General features: G+C 52.4%; 1 protein-coding gene across 1 annotated transcript; it reads right to left on the reverse strand.

Annotated features, from left to right (window-relative positions):
* Positions 1-647: 647 nt before the first annotated feature.
* FTCD (formimidoyltransferase cyclodeaminase) lies at positions 648-19,363 on the reverse strand. Its single transcript, XM_049875064.1, has 14 exons — positions 19,310-19,363; positions 18,163-18,346; positions 16,810-16,938; positions 15,517-15,605; positions 15,169-15,348; positions 14,292-14,429; positions 13,668-13,799; positions 6,207-6,268; positions 5,304-5,433; positions 4,804-4,965; positions 2,950-2,993; positions 2,601-2,739; positions 2,041-2,136; positions 648-734 (listed from the first exon to the last, which is right to left on the reverse strand). The coding sequence occupies exons 1-14, from the start codon at positions 19,361-19,363 to the stop codon at positions 648-650; spliced, it is 1,626 nt and encodes a 541-aa protein (XP_049731021.1).
* Positions 19,364-19,691: the final 328 nt, after the last annotated feature.

Genomic DNA, 19,691 nt, shown 5'->3' on the forward strand with positions numbered 1-19,691 from the left:
TGGCTGAGGCCCCACAGTGGCAGCCCAGAGCGGGGGCTGAGTGAGTGATCAAGGCCCAGCCATACCTCCTGCCCCCCACCTCGCCCTCATCAGTGCCCCCGTCCCCTCCTCCCACATGGCCACTGCCTCCTGGCCCAGAATTGGTGCCCACACCTGAAGTTCCTTTTTGTCCTGGGAGTCTGTTCTTCCCTGTCTGTGGGCTGCGGTGGGTGACAGCCCCAAAGCCACCTACAGCTTCTCACTGGTCAAGGGGCCACACTGCCCCAGTCCTGGCACCAGACGGCAGTGCTGTGGGCAGCAGCCTGACCTGGCTGAATCCCCACACGTCCACTGTGTACCTGCATGTGTAGGATCCTTCAGGCTGGCCACATGTCACCTCTCCTGTGACTCCTGACCTCACGGCTCACTCAACCACAGACCCCATCCATGACCCCTCCCACCCCAGAACCCAGCCCCTTACCCCAGCAGCCAGTCACACAGCAGGTCACTGGGTGTCACAACTTTATTGAGACTGGAGGGCATACCCAATGCGGCCATGCTGGTCTGAGAGCTGGTATCAGGCAGTGCAGCCCCTCCGCAGACCCCACCCATGGCTCCCCTCGCCTCACGATGAGTAACGAGTCTACTGGGGGTCTCCACTCCGGCCCTCACTCCTGCCGGGCCTCCAGGCGATCCAGCACCAGCGCAGCCTGGGTCTGGGCGTCCTGCAGGAGGCTGGAGACCCTCTGGTGGATCTGCCAAACCAGTGGATGGTCACCCCCTGCCTGGTGGAGCTCGGCCCCACTCCCCGCCTCGGCCACAGCATATCTCCTACCCTGCTTCTGCCCACAGACAGTCCCCTGCACCTGCCCACTGTCCCTGCTGGCTCCAGCCCACACTGTCCCCTCCCTGTGTTCCTCCCTAGCCATATGTTCCCTTCCTGTCCATCTGAAGTGAGCAGGGCCATCCTGACCCAGAGCCATCCTGACCCAGGGACTCTGGCTCCTTGAGGATCTCCTGGCACAGATGTGAGGAACTCTCTCTGTATTGAGATTTGGGGCAAAGCCAAACTTCGGACTCCTGGGCAGTCTGGGCCTCCCCACCACCCTCCCAGGCCTCCTTCTTTAGCCACAGCTGCCCGGGGTCAGGCACAAAGGCCCAGCATGGTGACGACTCCTAGGAGGCCATCCTTGAGCTTGCTGCCTGGGTGGTGGGTGGCGAGTGCCCTCGAGAGGGCTACGCTGGGTCTGCCTGGAGTGGGTGGTGGGGTGTTAAGAGCTGTGGAGACCCCCAGCCTTAAAGGGTCATGATGCCCTCACAGGGGATCCTAGTAAAAACAGTGAACTGTGACCTCGCTTTTAAAACTAACACGAAGTCTGCAGGGAGAGACGGCAGATGGGGGCTGCCAGGGCTGGGGGTCAGGGGCTGCTGATGAGCACAGGTCTCCTCTGGGTGGTGGTATGTCTGGGGAGGAGTCAGAAGTGACAGCTGCCCAGCCTCGTGTACGTGCTGAGAACCACCGAACCGCTCTCTTTAAAACAGTATTTTATGTTATGTGAATTTCACCTCAATAATAATAATAAAATTATCACAAAACATCGTGAATACTGAGGGTCAAGTGATTTCAGCAGGTGGTCGACTGTTCCTGGGATGGCCTGGAGCCCTGCTTGGCTGGTGCCCAGTGTCTGGGCTCAGCCGGGCCAGCAGCTCATCGGGGGCCTGAGGAGGGTGGTGACAGGCACTGGGGCTCTGACTCCACACTCCCCAGCCCCTCCCAGCCGGGACAGGTCCAAGAGCAGAGGGGGCCCCATGGGGAGGGAAGGATGCCAGGCACCCAGGCCACCCTGTCTCACAGAAAACCCCTGAGGGAGGGGAATGGCACCCTCCCCTGATGCCCGCAGACACCACAGGAGATCCAGCCGAGTGAGCGGCTCTATAGGACACACCAGAGGGGCCCATCCTGGCCTCATGGTGGACAAGAACGTCCCTGCTGGGCACTGAGCTCTGGCCTCACGTCTGCAAACCTAGCAATGCCATGGGCCGGTGCTGCCATCTGCTCACCTGGTCCTTGAAGCCCTTGTCGGTGATATCCTTCAGGTTAGTGAGCACATTGAAGTAGGCACCAAACACACCTGTTTCTAATGCTTTGGCCGCCACCTGCCGCCAACACCAGGGGGAGTCAGGGAGAGGGACTGTGAGATGGGGGGCAGGAGGGGGAGAAAGGAAGGGTCCAGGAGCAGGGGCTGTGAGGTAGGAGGACAGGGTGAGTCAGGGAGGAGAGGAGGGATGGGAGAGACAGGAAAGGGGTTGGGAGATGGGGGGGCGGGGAAGGAAGAGCATAGGGGAGGAGGGGAGGAGGAGGCAGAGAGGAGAGGGCAGGAAGGAGAGGAGGGTGGAGGGCAGGGAGGAGGACTGGAGGGAGGAGAGGGGAGGGGGAAGGGAGATAAGAGGGGAAGGTGGGTAAGGAGGAGGGGAGGTGACTGAGATTCCACATAGGGCCTGGCTTGGAGTTAGGGCCCAATTCAGGAGCTGTGTCACCAATCAATGGTCCCTGATACCTCTCCTCCTCTGCTGCCTCACTGGTACCTAAGGGCTGGACAGAAGAGGCTGGGCCCTCGTACCTGCAGGTCCGACCGGCAGGCCAAGTTCCCACACAGAGCCAGCTCCTGCAGTGCCGGCCACAGCAAGGCCACCATCTCCGCCAGGGACAGGGGCACGGCCACCGCCTGCTTCAGCCCATCCTGCATGGCGGCCGCACGCCTGGGACCAGAGGACAGTGCCATGGGGGCCACACTCCAGCCCCACTGAGCCTGAGCCCAAGCTGAGGGTGGGGGTGGGCTTGAGGCACTCAGGGTCCCCAGACAGCAAGAACAGGTAGAACAAGGGTAGAGACATGGGAGAACCTGTGTCTAATCACAAAGATCCCACAGGGCTGTGCCACCGCCCACACCTGGGTCCCTATGGTCACACCTGTCCCTCTCCTCAGGTGTGTTCTTGGGCAGCTTCATTGCTTCCTACGGGAAATAACCACAGAGACACAAACTGTGAGTGAGTGTAAAGGGGAGCCTATCTCCCATGACCACACCTGTCCCCTAGACCATACATGTTCCCTGTGACCAAACCTGTCCCCTGTGACCATGCCTTTGCCCTATGACCACACCTGTCCCCTATGACCACACCTGCCCCTGTGACCACACCTATCCCCTACGACCACACCTGTCCCCTAGACCATACCTGTCCCCTGTGACCACACCTGTCCCCTGTGAGCACACCTGTCCCTGTGACCACATCTTTCCCCTGTGATCACATCTTTCCCCTGTGATCACATCTCTCCCCTGTGATCACACATGTCCTCCTGACCATGCCTATCCCCTTGACCACATCTGTCACCATCACCATACCTGTCTTTGTAAGCACTCCTGTCCCCACGCACACACGTGTCCTTTAAGAATTATTTAGACTAGACTTTCATTGCTGCAGGTCCCCTTTTCCCCAGTGAGGCGGTTTTCCTCTGTTGAGGATTCAGCATCCATTCTGCATCTCCCAGGACTATTGTCAGCGGAGACCTCTCAAGCCCCGGTCTTGGCTCTGCCCCCTCCTGAATGCTCGCTGATGGAGGAGGCTTCCAGATCAGTACGGTCGTCCTCTGTCTTCAAGGGTGTCAGGGCACTTCCCTAGCACCCAGCATTACTGGCAAGAACTTGGTGCTGTCCGATTCTCAGACTTTACAGAACTGGCTCTGGTCCCAGAGCCTTTAGGCTATCTCCACACCTGTGGAACTGTGGAACCTCACAGCATCACAGGGGCAGGTCTTCCTGCTCACCTACTCCGCTGCTGGACTCTGTCTCCAGGTCTGAAAATGTCTCTCCTGCTGTCTCTAATCACTGCCCTTCTCCTCTGGGGTCTCCCTCCAGAACTGCTCTCCTGCCCACGGTGAGGATTCTCCACTTTGTCCTCTATGTCTCTGTTGTTTCTGGTAGTTTCTCTCTGCACTGTCACCCCAAGATCTGCGTGGCTCCCCTTCTCTGTGGACCCACTGGCCAATTCACTCCCGATGTGCATGTTCTGTGGTCTGGCCTGCCTGGCGCAGGTGGGTTATTTCATAGTGTTCACTTCCCAGTGCTCCACTGGTTCCTTTTTTGTTGCATAGCCAAAACGTCTTCCTGAATCTCCCCGAGACTATCAATTGCCCTGTCTTTCTTCTTGTGAGATTTGTTTACTCCACTTCCTTGGGTCTGAGTTCTTCTGTGTGGTGGCTCCTTCTTGGCCATCCCCCTGCATCTGTGGTATCTGGATCGTGGGCACTTCTGTGCACTCGATGCCCCCTCCCCCATCTGTGAGATCTCAGGGGCAGCCAGGTTGGCCTCTGACTGCGGCTGGTGGGAGGGAGCCCTGCACCATGGCTGCTCCCTCCCAACCCACCCCTGCCACTGCTGTAGCCTGTGAGCAGTGCAGTCATTCTTGTGCCAACCCCCAGGCCCCACTGGCCTCAGGTTTGCACTGGCAGGGAGCAGAGTCAGGGAAGGGAGGGGTCTTGCTGATTGCCCTGGTCCCAAATAGCAGCTAGACAATTGCCCTCCTGTCTGGGCACTCCTGGTCTCTAGACACCTGCTCTTCAAGCACCTCCCACTCCCACCCCTGGCTGGCCTTTCCAGCCTGCACTCCTCCTGCCCACTCCCACCTGTTCTCTGAGACCCTGGCCTGGCCCTTTCTTTCCTTCAGACAAGCCCTCTTGCTCCGACGCCCATAGGCCAGTGTTTGCAGTCGCCTCTGGGGTCTCCAAAGCCTCTAGGACCCGGGCAGGAGGAGGCCGTGGGCACTCACCAGGTAACCCGTGAAGGCCTGGGCATCGGTGTCCACCAGCGTGGTTAGCTGGGCCAAGGCTGCGTGGAAGGGTGGGATCAGGCGCCGCATCTCTGCATCCAGGTGCTCAAACTGGCGCCTCCCGTAGGTCATCAGACCCACCATAGAGGCCAGTGCCGCACCCTGGGGAGAGGCGGGCCGTGGGCTCTGGGATACTGGGACCCATGCTGGGTGCTCTGTCCACCCCAGGTATCCAGACCCCAGGTAGCGACAGCGGAGAGGACCCAGCACAGAGGCACCGCTACTCCTACACCTGTGACAATCCTTTCCTCCACGCCCCACACGCAGTGGGGTCCTGCTGTGATTCTCCCCCATCTGTGGGGCCACTGAGTCCTGGTGGACTGAGGATTCCACCCCTGTGACCCACAGTGGGGTCTTGGACAGTGGTGCCGCAGCCCGTATGTCCTGCAGGGGGATCTCAGAGCTCTGGGATACAGACATGCCCCAGGCCCTGCTCTCACCATGGCCGCAGTAGCCGCTGCCACTGAGCCGCCTCCCGGGGCTGCCGAGCGGGCTCCCACCTCGCGGATGAAGGTGCCCAGGGACTTGTTTACCAGGCACTGCTCGGGCCTGCCATCTGGTACCAGGTACCTGTGGGCAGATGAGGGCTCAGCTGAGGGGAGGGAGCTCTGGGGTTGTTGCCCTGGGGCGTTGGGGCCTGGGCAAGAGCCCGCTGCTCCCAGTGCTGCAGGTCAGAGGCAGAGCCCTTCAGAAACCACTGGCTCATGGGTGGACCCAGCAAGCCCCATCGTCTCCATCCCCAGTGTCCCCATCCAGGAGTGGGACAAGACTGCTCTGCCGCCCTGTCTGCATGGGGTCCAGAGAGGACACAGCGAACAGACGGTGAGTTCCCTCCAGGACTGGGATGAGTTCCTGGAGTGGCTGTACCGAGGTACAGAGACCAGGAAGAGTGTCAGCCCCCTCCGAGGTCCATAGCCCTCTGCTGAGCAAGTGTTTTGGGCATAAAGTTCCCATGGTGCTGTGACACTGTCACAACCCGATTACCAGGCTGTGAAGACAAAGCTGGAGTCAGGACCTGGCTTCTGACTCCCAGTCCCACCCTGCTGCCCACACCACAGCCCTCACCAGCAAGGACATTGTCCCCAGTTTGCAGAGCAGGTGGCAGACTCAGAGGGGCCTACTGTTAGGAGAAAGCAGGGACCCTGTTTTGGTCTCACCCCTCCCCAACCCTGGCCCACAGCCCCAGGCCCAGCACAAGGCCCTCTGATGTTTGTTGAATGAATAAGCGACCAAGCAGAGGGATCTGGAAGCACTGGAGCCACACAGGGCCCTGCCCCCTATACCATGCCCACAGGGACTTGGAAGGCGCCTCTGGCTCCAGGTAGGGTTGAGAAGGAGCTCACTCGATAATCCGTTCCTTAGGATTAAAGGGAGACAGGGAGTCCAGGCCAAGCCGGTTCACGACCTAGAAAAAGAGGTGTAGCACAGGGTGAAATGACCCTTCTTGCCCATCCGCTGCGTGAGGAAGGCCAACAGTGAGGAGGGCCACAGAATGTGCTGGGGATCCCTCACAGCTCACTGTGCTGTCTCTGCCCTGAGCCTGGCCTTTTTGTGGGGAGCAGGGCAGGGGGCATGGTTGGTACACACTCGGCTCCCACGAGGAGCCCTGTTGACCACTGACTCCCATGTCCAACTGGTCCCCACCTAGGAGAGCATGCCAAGACCAGAGCAGGCACCGTGTGTATGCTTCCTGATAAATCCACCCACCCCATGTTACCTGATGGAGAAAATGAGGCCCAGAGAGAGGAGGTGCCCACTCATGATCACTCCGCAAACCAATCATCATTCCAAGGGGAGTCCCTTTCACCATTTCTGTTGAACATAGTACTGGAAGTTCTAGCCAAGCAATTAGGCAAGAAAGAGAAATAAAAGGTTTTCAAGTCAGAAAGGAAGAAGTAAAACTATCTCTATTCTATTCACAGATGACAAGATCTTATATATAGAAAATCTAAAAGAATGCACACACACACACACACACACACAAACCGCGAAAGCTAATAAACAAACTCAGTCAAGTCGCAAGATACAAAATCTACATGCAAAAATCAGGTCTATTTCTATACACTAGCAATGCACAATCAGAAAAAGAAATTAAGACAACAATTGTCACGGATTGAATTGTGTCCCCCCAAATATGTCAACTTGGTTAGGCCATGATTCCCAGTATTGTGTGGTTGTCCTCCACTTTGTGATTTTCCTACGTGTTATAAATCATAATCTCTGCCTGTGTGGTTAAAGAGGATTAGCGTGGGATGTAACTCTCTTGCTCAGGTCACATCCCTGATCTAATGTTAAGAGAGTTTCCCTGGGGTGTGGCCTGCACCACCTTTTATCTTACAAGACATAAAAGGAAAGGGAAGCAAGCAGAGAGTGGGGGACCTCATACCACCAAAAAAGAAGCACTGGGAGCAGAGTGTGTCCTTTGGACCTGGGGTTCCTGTGCGGAGAAGCTCCTAGTCCAGAGAAAGATTGATGACAAGGACCTTCCTCCAGAGCCAACAGAGAAAGCCTTCCCCTGGAGCTGATGCCCTGAATTTGGACTTCAAATCTACTAGACTGTGAGAAAATTAATTTCTCTTTTTTAAAGCCATCCACTTGCGGTATTTCTGTTACAGCAGCACTAGATGACTAAGACACCTGTCAAAACCCCAAAGGCAAAATCCCAATGGAAGAACCTATTCTAACATTCATATGGAATTTCAAGGGACCTTAGTGGGTTTGCACAGACAAAACAATATTTCAAAAGAAGGACAAAGTTGGAGGACTCACGTTTTCCAATTTCAACACTTACTACAAAGCTACAAAGCTTTGTACTTAGTACAAAGCCAGTGGCTATAGACATATCATATGTGATATGATATGCCTGTAAGGATAGACATATCATACAGACCAATTGAATAAACTGAAAACCCAGAAATAAACCCACTCACATGGTCAACTGATTTTCAACAAGAGTGCCAAGAACAATCTCTTCAACAGATGTTGCTGGAAAAGTTGGACATTCACATGCAAAAGAAGGAATTGGATCCCTACCTCACACCACATATAAAAATTAACTCAAAACAGTGTAAATGCCTAAATTTAAGGGCTAAAATTAAAAAAATTCTTAGACAGAAACATAGGGGTAAATCTTCATGACCTTGTATTTGGCAATTGTTTCTTAAATATGACACTAAAAGCACAACCAATAAAAGAAAAAACAGTTAAATTGAACTTCATAAAAATTAAAAGCTTTTGCACATCAACAGACACTATCAAAAGACTGAAATGACAATCTATAGAATGAGAGAAAACATTTTCAGATTACGTGTTTATTATTCAGACTATATAAAGAACTACAACTCAACAACAACAACAAAAAAAAAAAACAAAAAATGAGCAAAAGGCTTGAATAGACATTTCTCCAAAGAAGATATACAAATGCTGATGGAAATGTAAAATAGTGCAGCTGCTGCGGAAAACAGTTAGGTGGTTCCTCAAAATGTTAGACATAGAATTACCATATGACACAGCAATTTCACTCCTATGAGAACTGAAAACAAGGACTTGAACATACACATATACTTGGATATTCATTGCAGCATTATTCACAATAGCCAAAAGATTTGAAAAACCCAAGTGTCCATCAACAGATGAATGGACAAAGGGTGGTCTATACATACAATGGGATATTATTCAGCCATAAAGAGACGTGAATTTCTGATATATGCTTGTTATGGATTGAATTGTATCCCCCAAAAACATATGTCAACTTGGCGAGACCATGAGTCCCAGTATTGTGTGGTGGTATTCCATTATGTGATTTGATGTAATCATTCTATGTACTGTAAATCCTAACCTCAGTGATGTTAATGAGGTAGGATTAAAGGTAGTTAATGAGGCAGAAAACAATCTACAGGATTTAGGTTGTATCTTGAGTCAATCTCTTTTGAAATACAAAAGAGAGAATCAAACAGAAAGGAAAGGGACCTCATTTCCACCCAGCAAGAGGAGCCAGGAGTGGAGCACATCCTTCGGACACTGGGTCCCTGTGCTGAGAAGCTGCTAGACCAGAGGAAGATTGACAACAAGGGCGTTCCCCCAGAGCCGACAGAGATAAAAGGTCTTCCCCTGGAGCTGGCACCCCGAATTTGGGCTTCTAGCCTCCCAAACTGTGAGACAATAAATTTCTGTTTATTAAAGCCATCTGCTTCTGTTATTTCTGTTATAGCAGCACTAGATGACTAAGACAATGCTACAACATGGATGAACTTTGAAAACATGATAAGTCAAATAAGTCAGGTACCAAAGAACAAATATCGTATAATTCCACTTATATGAACTATCTACCCAGAAACCCAGTGCCTATAAACTATCTAGAATAGGCAAATTACTCATACAGAAAGAAAGTAGATTGGAGATTACCAAGGGTTAAGATCAGGGGGTAATGAAGAGTTATTGCTTAATGGGTACAGAGTTTCTGTTTGTGGTGATAAGGGACTTTTGGAAATAGTGATAATGATTGCACAAATTGTAAATTTTTTTAAAAAAGAAAACATTCAAAACACCTTATGGTGCTATATGCCAGCAACACAGTCCAAGTCAATTATAAGCCAAACATAAAAGTAGAAAGCGGCTAGTGCTGCTTGAGAGAAACAAACCAGGGGATCCCAGAGGGTGGTTGTGAGGTCTCCCCAAGAACATGGAAATGGGAACATAAGAGGACCTCCTGAGAGTTAAACTGTAGAATCAGCAAGCTACTGCCACTTTCAGCAGTAAGGCAAAGCTCTCCTGGCACAGAAAACTCCAGAAAGATAAATTGCTGTTATTGCTGTTAGGTGCTGTTGAGTGGGTTCCGATTCATAGCCATCCCATGCACAACAGAATGAAACAGAGCCTGGTCCTGTGTCATCCTCACAATTATTGCTATATTTCAGCCCATTGTTGCAGCCACTGTGTCAATCCATCTCATTGAGGGTCTTCCTCTTTTTCACTGACCCTGTACTTTACCAAGCTGGATGTCCTTCTCCAAGGATTGGTCCCTCCCGATAACATGTTCAAAGTACATGAGAAAAAATCTTGCCATCCTCCCTTCTAAGGAGAATTTGGCTGTGCTTCTTCCAAAACAGAATTGTTCATTCTCCCAGAAGTCCATGGCATATTCAGTATGCTTTGCCAACACCATAATTCAAATGCATCAATTCTTCAGTCTTCCTTATTCACTGTCTAGCTTTTGCATGCCTATGAGATGATTGAAAATATCATGGTTTGGGTCAGGCGTACATTAGTCCTTGTCTTACTAATGTACGCCTGACCCAAACCAACCCCAAGAGGATGGCTTTAACAAACAGAAATTTATTCTCTCACAGATTAGAATGCTAGAAGCTTGAATTCAGGGTGCCAGCTCCAGGGGAAGGCTTTCTCTCTGTGTTGGCTCTGGGGAAAAGTCCTTGTCATCCATCTTCCCCTGGGTCTAGGAGCTTCTCAGTGCAGGGACCCCAAGTCCAAAGACATCCTCCACTCCTGGTGCTTCTTGTTGATGATAATGAGGTCCCTTTCCTCTCTGCTCACTTCTCTCTTTTATATCTCAAAAGAGATTGACTCAAGATACAACCTAATCCTGTAATTGAGTCCTGCCTCATTAACATAACAACCTCTATTCCTGCCTCATTAACAGCATAAAACCAATCCAAACCCATTGCTGTTGAGTCATAGTAACCCTGTAGGACAGAGTAGAACTACCCCCATAAGGTTTCCAAGGAGAAGCTGGTGGATTTGAACAGCTAACTTTTTAGTTAGCAGCCGAGCTCTTAACCACTGTATGACCAGGGGATTTACAACACATAGGATAATCATATCAGATCACAAAATGGTGGACAGCCACACAATACTGGGAATCATAGCCTAGTCAAGTTAACACACATTTAGCGGGGGCATAATTCAATCAATAATAGTTCTCAAGGTGATATCTTCACTTTTTAACACTTTAAAAAGATCTTTTGCAGCAGATTTGCTCAACACAATGCATCGTTTGATTTCTTGACTGCTGCTGCCATGGGTGTGGATTGTGGATCCAAGTAAAATGAAATCCTTGAAAACTTCAATCTTTTCTCCATTTATCATGATACTACTTATTGGTCCAGTTGTGAGGATTTTTGTTTTCTTCATGTTCAGGCGTAATCCATACTGAAGGCTGTGGTTTTTGATCTTCATCAGTAAGTGCTTCAAGTTCTCTTCACTTTCAGCAAACAAGGTTGTATTACCTGCATATCACAGGTTGTTAATGAGTCTTCCTCCAGTCCTGATGCCCCATTCTTCTTCATATAGTCCAGCTTCCCAGATTAGTTGCTCAGCAAGCAGATTGAATAAGTATGGTGAAAGGACACAACCCTGAAGCACACCTTTCCCGATTTTAAACTACACAGTATCCCCTTGTTCTGTTTGAACTGCCTCTTGGTCTATGTACAGTTTCTACATTAGCACAATTAAGTGTTCTGGAATTCCCAATCTTCACAATGTTGTCCATAATTTGTTATGATCCACGTAGTCGAATGTCTTTGCATACTCAATGAAACACTGGCAAACACGTTTCTGGTATTCTCTGCTTTCAGGCAAGATCCATCTGACATCAGCAGTGATATCCCTTGTTCCACGTCCTCTTCTGAATCCAGCTCAAATTTCCAGCAAAGATAAATAGTATTTTCTTTTTATTTAAGTGCATGGCTAAACTGGCAAAAAAATAAAGAAAATCATTCAAAGCCAGAAAGAACCAGAAAGGTGAGTTCAGAAAAGCTGATGACCCTGAAGCTGGGTCTGCTCTGGGGGCACCTGACCCCCTCTGACAGCCCCAAATGGGTGGGAAAAGCCTTGATCTTTCAAAGAGTAGGGGTCAGACCGGAAACCGCTGAGAGGCAACATCCCAAAGTGTGTACTAGAAAAAACCACCCACCAGAGCAAATAGTTTGGATACTTCCCAGTGTCTGCCTTCCCTGTGGGTGTGGCAGAGAAAAAATTTTTTCCTGGAAATTCCTAACCACAAGCCCATCCTGATGGGGATATGGGCTAGTATTCACACAGAATTCGCTACGTGTGTACTTCTAAAATTCCAAGCAAAAAACTTAGTTTAAAGTGGCTTGTTGGTAGTGCTCCCAAACATCTAACAGAGGGAAACACAAAGCATCTTTGGAGGAACAAACTTTACATCCAGATGTTCACCAATTACAACATATAAAATTCCAAAGAACATGCATTCACAATCAAAAATCACAAAACACATGAGGAACCAAGTCACTGTGAGAGTCATCTCATTGAAGGTTTCCCTTGTTTTTGCTGACCCTCTACTTTGCCAAACACGATGTCCTTTTCTAGCAAGCAATTTGTCTTTCCTGATACGTCCGTTTGCAGACAAAACATTCATGTCCCTAGAAAACCTAAAGGACTGAGTGGGAAAACAAGAAAATCTAAGAGAACTTCGTACAGAAACCAGAAACCAAACCATTTGCCGTCAAGTCAACTCCAACTCATGGTGACCCCATGTGTGTCACAGTAGAACTGCAGAGAATATCTGCAACACGCACAATAGACATAAGGCTACTTCCTTTAATTTATAAGATGAACAACACAATGGGCAAAGCATCAGAGAGCGTGACCAGGAGCCTCACGGGAAGTAATCATCAATACACCAAAGAAAAGATGATCAATCTCATTTGATGTAAATAAAAATGAGATCCAATTTTTCTCTCAGCCTATTGACAAAAATCATAAAGTCTTCTTTGTGCCTGGTACATTGTGCAGAGTAGAGACAAGGTCTTCTCCCCATCCCCTACTGGGGTGACATAAATTGTGGCAACATTTGTGGGGAGCAGAAACATCCTTCCAAATATAAGATGCACACACCTCTGGCTGCAATTCACACATAGCTACACCACAATAATCGATAAGGACACTTGGGTGAGGGTCTTCATTGCAGCATTATTTGTAAACAGGTCCCAGCACAAAGAGTGTGCCATGAAATATACATACACTGGGACACACTGTTCTGCTTTAGGGAAATGGAGACAATGGGGACCATTGGGAACTCTTGCCTGCTAGCCCCCAGAGATACGACTCTCCACACTGCCCCTGGGCAGGAGAGGGGGGTCCTGGTGGTGAGGCAGAGCTGGAGTACAGCCCCCATTGTAGTACCCTAGAGCGAGGAAGTGAGGTGCAGAAAAGACACCTCCCCACTCCCAGTGCAGAGAAGCCACACCAGAGAAGGCCAAAGTACTCCTGAGAATTGTCCACCCACTTTGAGCTGCTATCTAGTGATAAAAGAAGATTTATCCAGCCACGTGCTTATAGCCAAACACACCCTGGACAGATCGTTCCTTCTCAGGATGGATAAACAGAAAAATGAAACATACTGAAGACTCAGGGTAGGTGCTAAACTCTGAAAATGAGCTAAGGCAGGAACCAGAAGAAAACTTTCAAACACCCCGGGCTCACCAAGAGAGTTCAAAGAGACAGAACCTCCAAGACAGGAGCAGGAAGGGGCATCAGACCCAACCGCTGCTTTCCAGAGTGGTGTCTCCTTCTCCATGCAGCTGAGAGAAGCCCACCCCACCAGAACCTTCTCTGGGCTCATGGAAGCCACGGTGTCAATGTCCCATGAAGCTCCTTCTGGAGGGAGGCCTGGTCCATGGACGAGATCCCAGCTCAGGTGTGGGGGTAACTCCAGCACCAAGACACAGCCCAGGGAGCATCAAGCTTGTTCAAACTCTCCTGTCAGACCCACTGGCCCACTCCTGGTCCCTCCCTGCCCCCTTCACACTGGAAGCCTCGCCCACCAGCCTGATTCTGTGCTCCTCCTCCAGGATGAAGAGGTTCTCCTTCTCGCAGTAGAAGGTCGCAGCATCCAGGATGGCCTTCAGAGGCACTAGGCCCACTAGCTGAGAGCCCACCACTGGAAGGTTCAGCTCCTAGGAAGGCACAAGCAAGTCAGGTCCACTCCTAGGGGTGCCGCAGCCTTGAGGATGCTCCTAGGGTCAGGTAGAAGGCTCCTGCCCTGTTCCCCTGGATGGATTCCACCCCCAAACCACCCCTAACCCAGCCAGCTAGAGGCACCTGCCCTGCTCACCTGGATGGATCCCCTCTCGCACAGCCAGCTGGAGGCACCTGCCCTGTGGACTATCAATCATTTACTCTTTTTCAGGTATGAAACACCTTGTTATCACAAGACGCTGAATCAGTCACTGTGTTGGAAGGTTCGGGGTAGGGACTCCAAGTCTGATAACAGGCCATAGGAGGGCAGATGGGTGCATGTCCCTGCCCATACTTATGACAGATGTGACCTTGAGCAAGTCACCTCACCTCTCACTGCCTCAGTCTCCTCACCCGCACCACTGGAACTGGCAGGGGTGCCTCACCCTGCTCACCCTTCCCAGCCAGCAGGGGCACCCTGCCCTGCTCACTTGTGCTTCTCTGCAGGTCTCCTCATAGACAGTGTGCAGCGCCGTGATCTCAAAGTCCAGGAGGTTCGTGGACACCTGAGCCAGGTTCTTCTCATCCAGGTACCAGCCAATGCCCTGAACCTTTTTTAGACGTCCTCGCTGCCAAAGGAGAAGCCATTCCCAGCCTAGGCTAAGGAGGCTCACCCTGCCCTGCCCTTACGCCCCTGGCACTTGGCTTTAAGCCCCACTCTGCCTGTGTCCCCGCCGTCCCCTGCTGGCCCAGCCCAGACACTTAAACAACCAAGAGTTGCATGTGGAGAGTCCTTGGGTCTTAGGAAGGAGGGGGCTGGTAGAGGGTTTCCAGTTGCCCTCCAATTCCTTCACCAGGTGTCTGTTCATCTATCTGTGTCTGACCGGACTTCCTGCAAGAGAGATGCTCAAACTAGGTGATGGTTGCTGTGGTAGATTTGATGTGGGGATACCTGAGAGCACCTGAAGATATCTGGGGGTGCCTGGGGACACTTGGGAGCACCAAGAGTACCAAGGATTACCCGGACTTATCTGGGAGTACTGAGGGCACCTGGCACTCAAGGCAGCTGCTTCCTCATCAGCATGGAAATACTGTAATATTTTAACAGCAGGGATGGCCTTGCTTCTGTATAAAATGTCTTTTGAAACAAGTTATGCCTTACTGAGACTACTCAAAGCTCCGGCCCTGCCCTATCCCACACGTCAGGACGCTGAGGTGGGGCTAGGCTGGTCACCAGCAACCAGAGGCTGAGCTGCCGGACTCACTGCCTCAGCCAACCGCCCTGCTGATCCACACCTAGTGGCTCCTTGAGACTGGCCTCAGCCTCTGGTTCTTCCAGGGCCACTCCAGGGCTCAGTGGGAACCGACCTGGTCCTTCCCGCGGCCTTGCTCCCGCAGGTTGAGGGCAATTCGGTGCGCCTGTTCCTTGGTGCTGAGCAGGTTGATGTTGAAGGCGATGAGGAACTTCCGGGCTCCAGTGGCAGTGGCCCCCCAGCTGGGAACAAAGGTGCTGGGGCCAAAGTCAGGTGCCCATTCAGCCTGCTTGAGCTGTGGAGGGGTTCACCTGGAGTGAGCCCTCCTCCACGAGATGGGGCTGCCGCAGGGTCGGGGAGGAAGGAGCAAGGCCCACCCACTGCACAGGAGACAGTGGCAGGGCCAAGCACACTGCTGCCAAGGGCTACCCCCCTAGACCTGCCTGCCATAGGGACGTCACACCTTCTCAGAGAGGGCCTCGTACTCCCCAGCTCGGATGGCTGGCAGGCTCCGGCGACTGGCCGTCCGTGCTGCCTCCCCGTATAGGTACACTGCAAGGGAAGTGCTGGTCAGGCCTGGTCAGCAGGAGGCCACATCCCTGATCCCGGAGAAGAACCTAGGCAGGGCTGCTCTCTTCCACCTCTCTCACCTCCCTGGAGAGCCATCCCAGGTCTCCACCCTCTGCCCCCCTACCAAGGGGTGAGGTCTCCTGATGCCCCATGCCCAGCTTGGCTCCCTCTGCACAGGGGCCCTGGTGCAGCCTCACTGTCAGACGTGTGGGAAGCATTGCTGGAAGGATGGCCACATTTTCTTTTAAAGATGTGTTTTCATTGTACGATCAATATAACGACAAATTAAAAAAAAAAAAAAAAAAACTCCCTCAAACCCATCCTCCTACAGCACCACTGTTAACTTTTTATATGGCCTTGGCACTGAGCTCTCCATCCAGAGGCTGCTGCTCCATGATCCATCTGGCCATCGCCCCATTACTGGACATTCTCTTTATGCCCATTTGTACTTTTGCTTGGGGTCGTGTTCTTGAGTTGGTTAATTCCCCAAAGTGAGGTTTTTATTGTGGTTGGTTACCATCCAGTTGTCTTCAACTCAAGATGACATTAACGTATCACAAAACGAAATGTTGCCCAGTCCTGTGCCGCCTTCACGATCATTGATCTGTTTGAATCAATTGTTATGGCTGTTGTGTCAATCCATCTCACTGAGGGTTTCCCTCATTCTTGTAGACCCTCTCCCAATCATGATGTCCTTTTCTAGCAATCAGCCTTTCCTGATAACGTGTCCAAAGTGAGCGAGACAAAGTCTCATCATCCTTACTTCTGAGGAGCATTCTGGTTGTATTTCTTCTAATACTGATTTGTTCATTCTTCTGCAGTCCACGGCAGTCACTCCATTAGAAGGCACAGACTCTTAAGCTCACTGCTTGTCTTGCTCAGTTGCCTCCCAGATGTTAAGCAGTCTTCCATGCCATCGGCAATGCTGGACCACAAGTGCCCCCTGTGGCCCCACCAGATGGGACATGACACATCTGCTGTCCTTTCCATTTGCATTTATTTCATTAGTGAAGAAGCAGCAGGGTTCCTGGGTGTCAGCTTGCTCACCAGGGCTTCGTTTTGTAATAACCACCATTTTGAAGAGGTTGCCCAGCAGTACAATAAGTAGTTGCTGACAGGAAATGACCAGACGTGATATGAAGAAGGGCCAGCTGAAGCCCCTGAGGGCCCTCCTGGGGACACTCACCTGGCACGTCCAGTTCCTCTGCCAGCCGCTGGCCGAAGGCCTGGGCACATAGCACACACTCATCCATGTTGACGTCCCTGACCGGGATGAAGGGGCAGACATCCAGAGCGCCCATCCGAGGGTGCTCCCCTGCAGAGATGGGTGTGTGCTGAGGACAGGGGCCAGGGCAAAAGTCCGATTTTGGAGGGGTATCAGCAAGACGCCGGGGAGCACACTATGAACCTCCCCACCCGCTCAGTTGGGCTTGCTCAGACCCTTGCTCCTCACCGGCCCACCAGACCCATATCCCACCTGCTCATGCTGACCCGCTACTCCCAAGGGACAGCAGTTCCTGCCAGGGTGGCCTTCAGTGACACGAAGGCATTGCCAGTGGACGGCCATGGACATCCTTCCTGGCCAGCATGAGAGTGACTGCGTAGGACCCCAGGGAAGACATGGGGCCTGATATTTTGGCTTCTTTGCAATACGCCCTTCGCTCCCTCTCCTAAAAGTCTCACAAGTAACTTTCTAGGCTTCACAAGTCAACCCTCAGTGAGCCCTGGCCAAGGTGAAAGGGCTGACCTTGGTGGGTTCTGGCCACTCCAGCCCCTACCCCACTGCTGGCAGCTGAGTATCCATGCTTGGCTTCGGGAGGGTCTTTCTAGTGGAACCAAGTCATTATTCCCACTCTTTCCCCCACCTCAGTCATTGTCCCCCAGCCCTTCCAGTCAGGTAACTGGCTCCTTTGTTTTCAATAAGCCTCTTATCCGTTCCCCAGCTTGGGATCATCTGTGTGCCTTCCCCACCCAAGACCCTGGCCTTTCGACTGGCTCCCCTGTGTCCACTGACCTTTGTCCCCACCCGCCCTGGTGTTGACGTGTTTGGATCTGAGGGTTAACTGGTGTCAGGCTGGTTTCCCTGGGCGGAGCAACATCTTCTGCCCCTGACCCCACCCCACCCCCACATGAGGGCCTGGCCCAGAGCCTGAGTGGGTGGGCCTCATGGTCAATTGGGGACCCCTGGCAGATGTGGGCGGTGTCACCGAGGCCCTGTCCTCCTCTGTCCTGGGAGGCTGGTGGCCTCAGTGAAGGGAGGAGAGAACCAAGGCTGCCAGGGCCATGGAGGAACAGTCTTTGTCAGCCTGGAGACTTGGCAAGAAGCTGGGGGTAGGGGTGGCTCTGGGGTCTCCAAGGAGAAGCTCAAGCTCATTCTTCTGACCCACAGGACCCCAGGGGACGACTAAGCTGGGTCCCTGGACACTTCTAGACACAGGCCAGGCCCCATGCCCAACCCATCTGGCAGCCCGCCCCACGAACCACCCCTACATCCCTCCCACCCTGCCTTTTGCCCTGTGTCCCACCCCACAGCCCCCACCTTTGTGCTTGCTCATGTCGATGAGGCGGGCGGCGGCCCGGGCGGCATTGAGGGCGCCCTCAACCACATCCGTGGGCTGCCCCACGAAGGTGTAGACGGTGCGGTTGGTGGAGGGGCCTGAGTCGACATCCAGCAGCATGCAGCCAGGGGTCTGTGCAATGGCTCTCGAGATGGCCTCAATCACCTGTGGGATGGAAGCCGGCCTGTGCCTCAGTTTCCCACTCGGAGAGGGAAATGAAGCTTCCGAGTGGCCGAACCACACCTCTCCCACATGCCGGAAAGTGGCCTAACGAGGTGCTGCTGGGCTTTTGGGGACCCCCAAAGAATGTGTGGTCCCCTGAAAGTATGTAAGATGGTGACCACCAAACCCCAGGAGACCTTATCACAGCTGGGAGGGGAAAAGGAGAAACTGAGGCAGGAAGCAGAACTAGGGGGTCCCCATTGATAATCAATGCCCAGATGGGAGCAGCCGGGGCTCCGAGAAGATGACCAACTGGCCCAAGGTCACCCAAGGTCACAGAGGGTCCCATTTCCTGTGCCCCCCCAAATGATCTCTCAATGGATATACCTCCTGAAGTGGATGGCGGCAGGGCAGACGATGAGCAGGGTAGGGGGGTGAAGGGCCCAGAAATTTAGGGGAGCATGGCAGGACTTCCCAGTGGTTGGAAACAACGGCCCGGGACCCAAATCCTGGTGTGTGGCTATCGGCGATCTGCTTAAACTCTCTGTGCCTAAGTTTCATCATTGGTAAAGTGAGGGTAATAGTAGCGCCCCCTTCGTAGGGCTGGAAGGACTCAGTGAACATGCTTGAGAACAGCATGCACTCTGCAGGCACACATGGATGACCCCCATGTGACCCTCACAATGGTCCTTTGGGGTCAGTCCTCTGGGGCCTGGTTTTCAAATAACAGCAGCCCCTACTCCTGGGCCCCCATCTTTCCCCACCCTGGCCCGGGTTCCCCCTCTGACTACTCCAACACCTGGGTCAGGTCATTCCTGAGTCCCCTAGGCACACGGACACACTTCTTCTGGCTGAAGAGAGATAGCCCCTGTGGCTCGGCACCTGTCCCAGGAAAAGACAAGCCCCTAGCCTACACCACCAATACTCCTTTCTCCCTGCCTGCTGCCAGCCTGCTGGGCACCTCACCTCCTGGCTGTTCCCCTCCGAGAAGTTGGGGACACATTCCACCAGCTGGGACATGGTCCAGCACCTGGGTCGGTGGGATTCTCTCCAATGGTGCAGACAGTGAGGGGCCCTCGGCAGCCGCTTCAGAACTTTATCCCCCGGCCAGCCCCTCCCCATGGCTGGGCTTCTTATTAACCACCAAGTCACAGCTTCAGAGGTCAGCCTGGTTTGGACGGCCGGAGAGTGAATGGGGGTGTATGAGTGTGAGAGCACGTGTTTGTGGGTGTGCACGGGGATGTGCCTGTGTGTAAGAATGTGTGTGAGTGTGCCTGAGTGTGCATGGGGGGTGTCACTGTGTGACTGTGAGACTGAGTGTGCTGTGTAGATGATGTGAGCTCTGAGT

This window comes from Elephas maximus, chromosome 2 (genome assembly GCF_024166365.1).
Source record: "Elephas maximus indicus isolate mEleMax1 chromosome 2, mEleMax1 primary haplotype, whole genome shotgun sequence".
Taxonomy (NCBI): Eukaryota; Metazoa; Chordata; class Mammalia; order Proboscidea; family Elephantidae; genus Elephas; species Elephas maximus.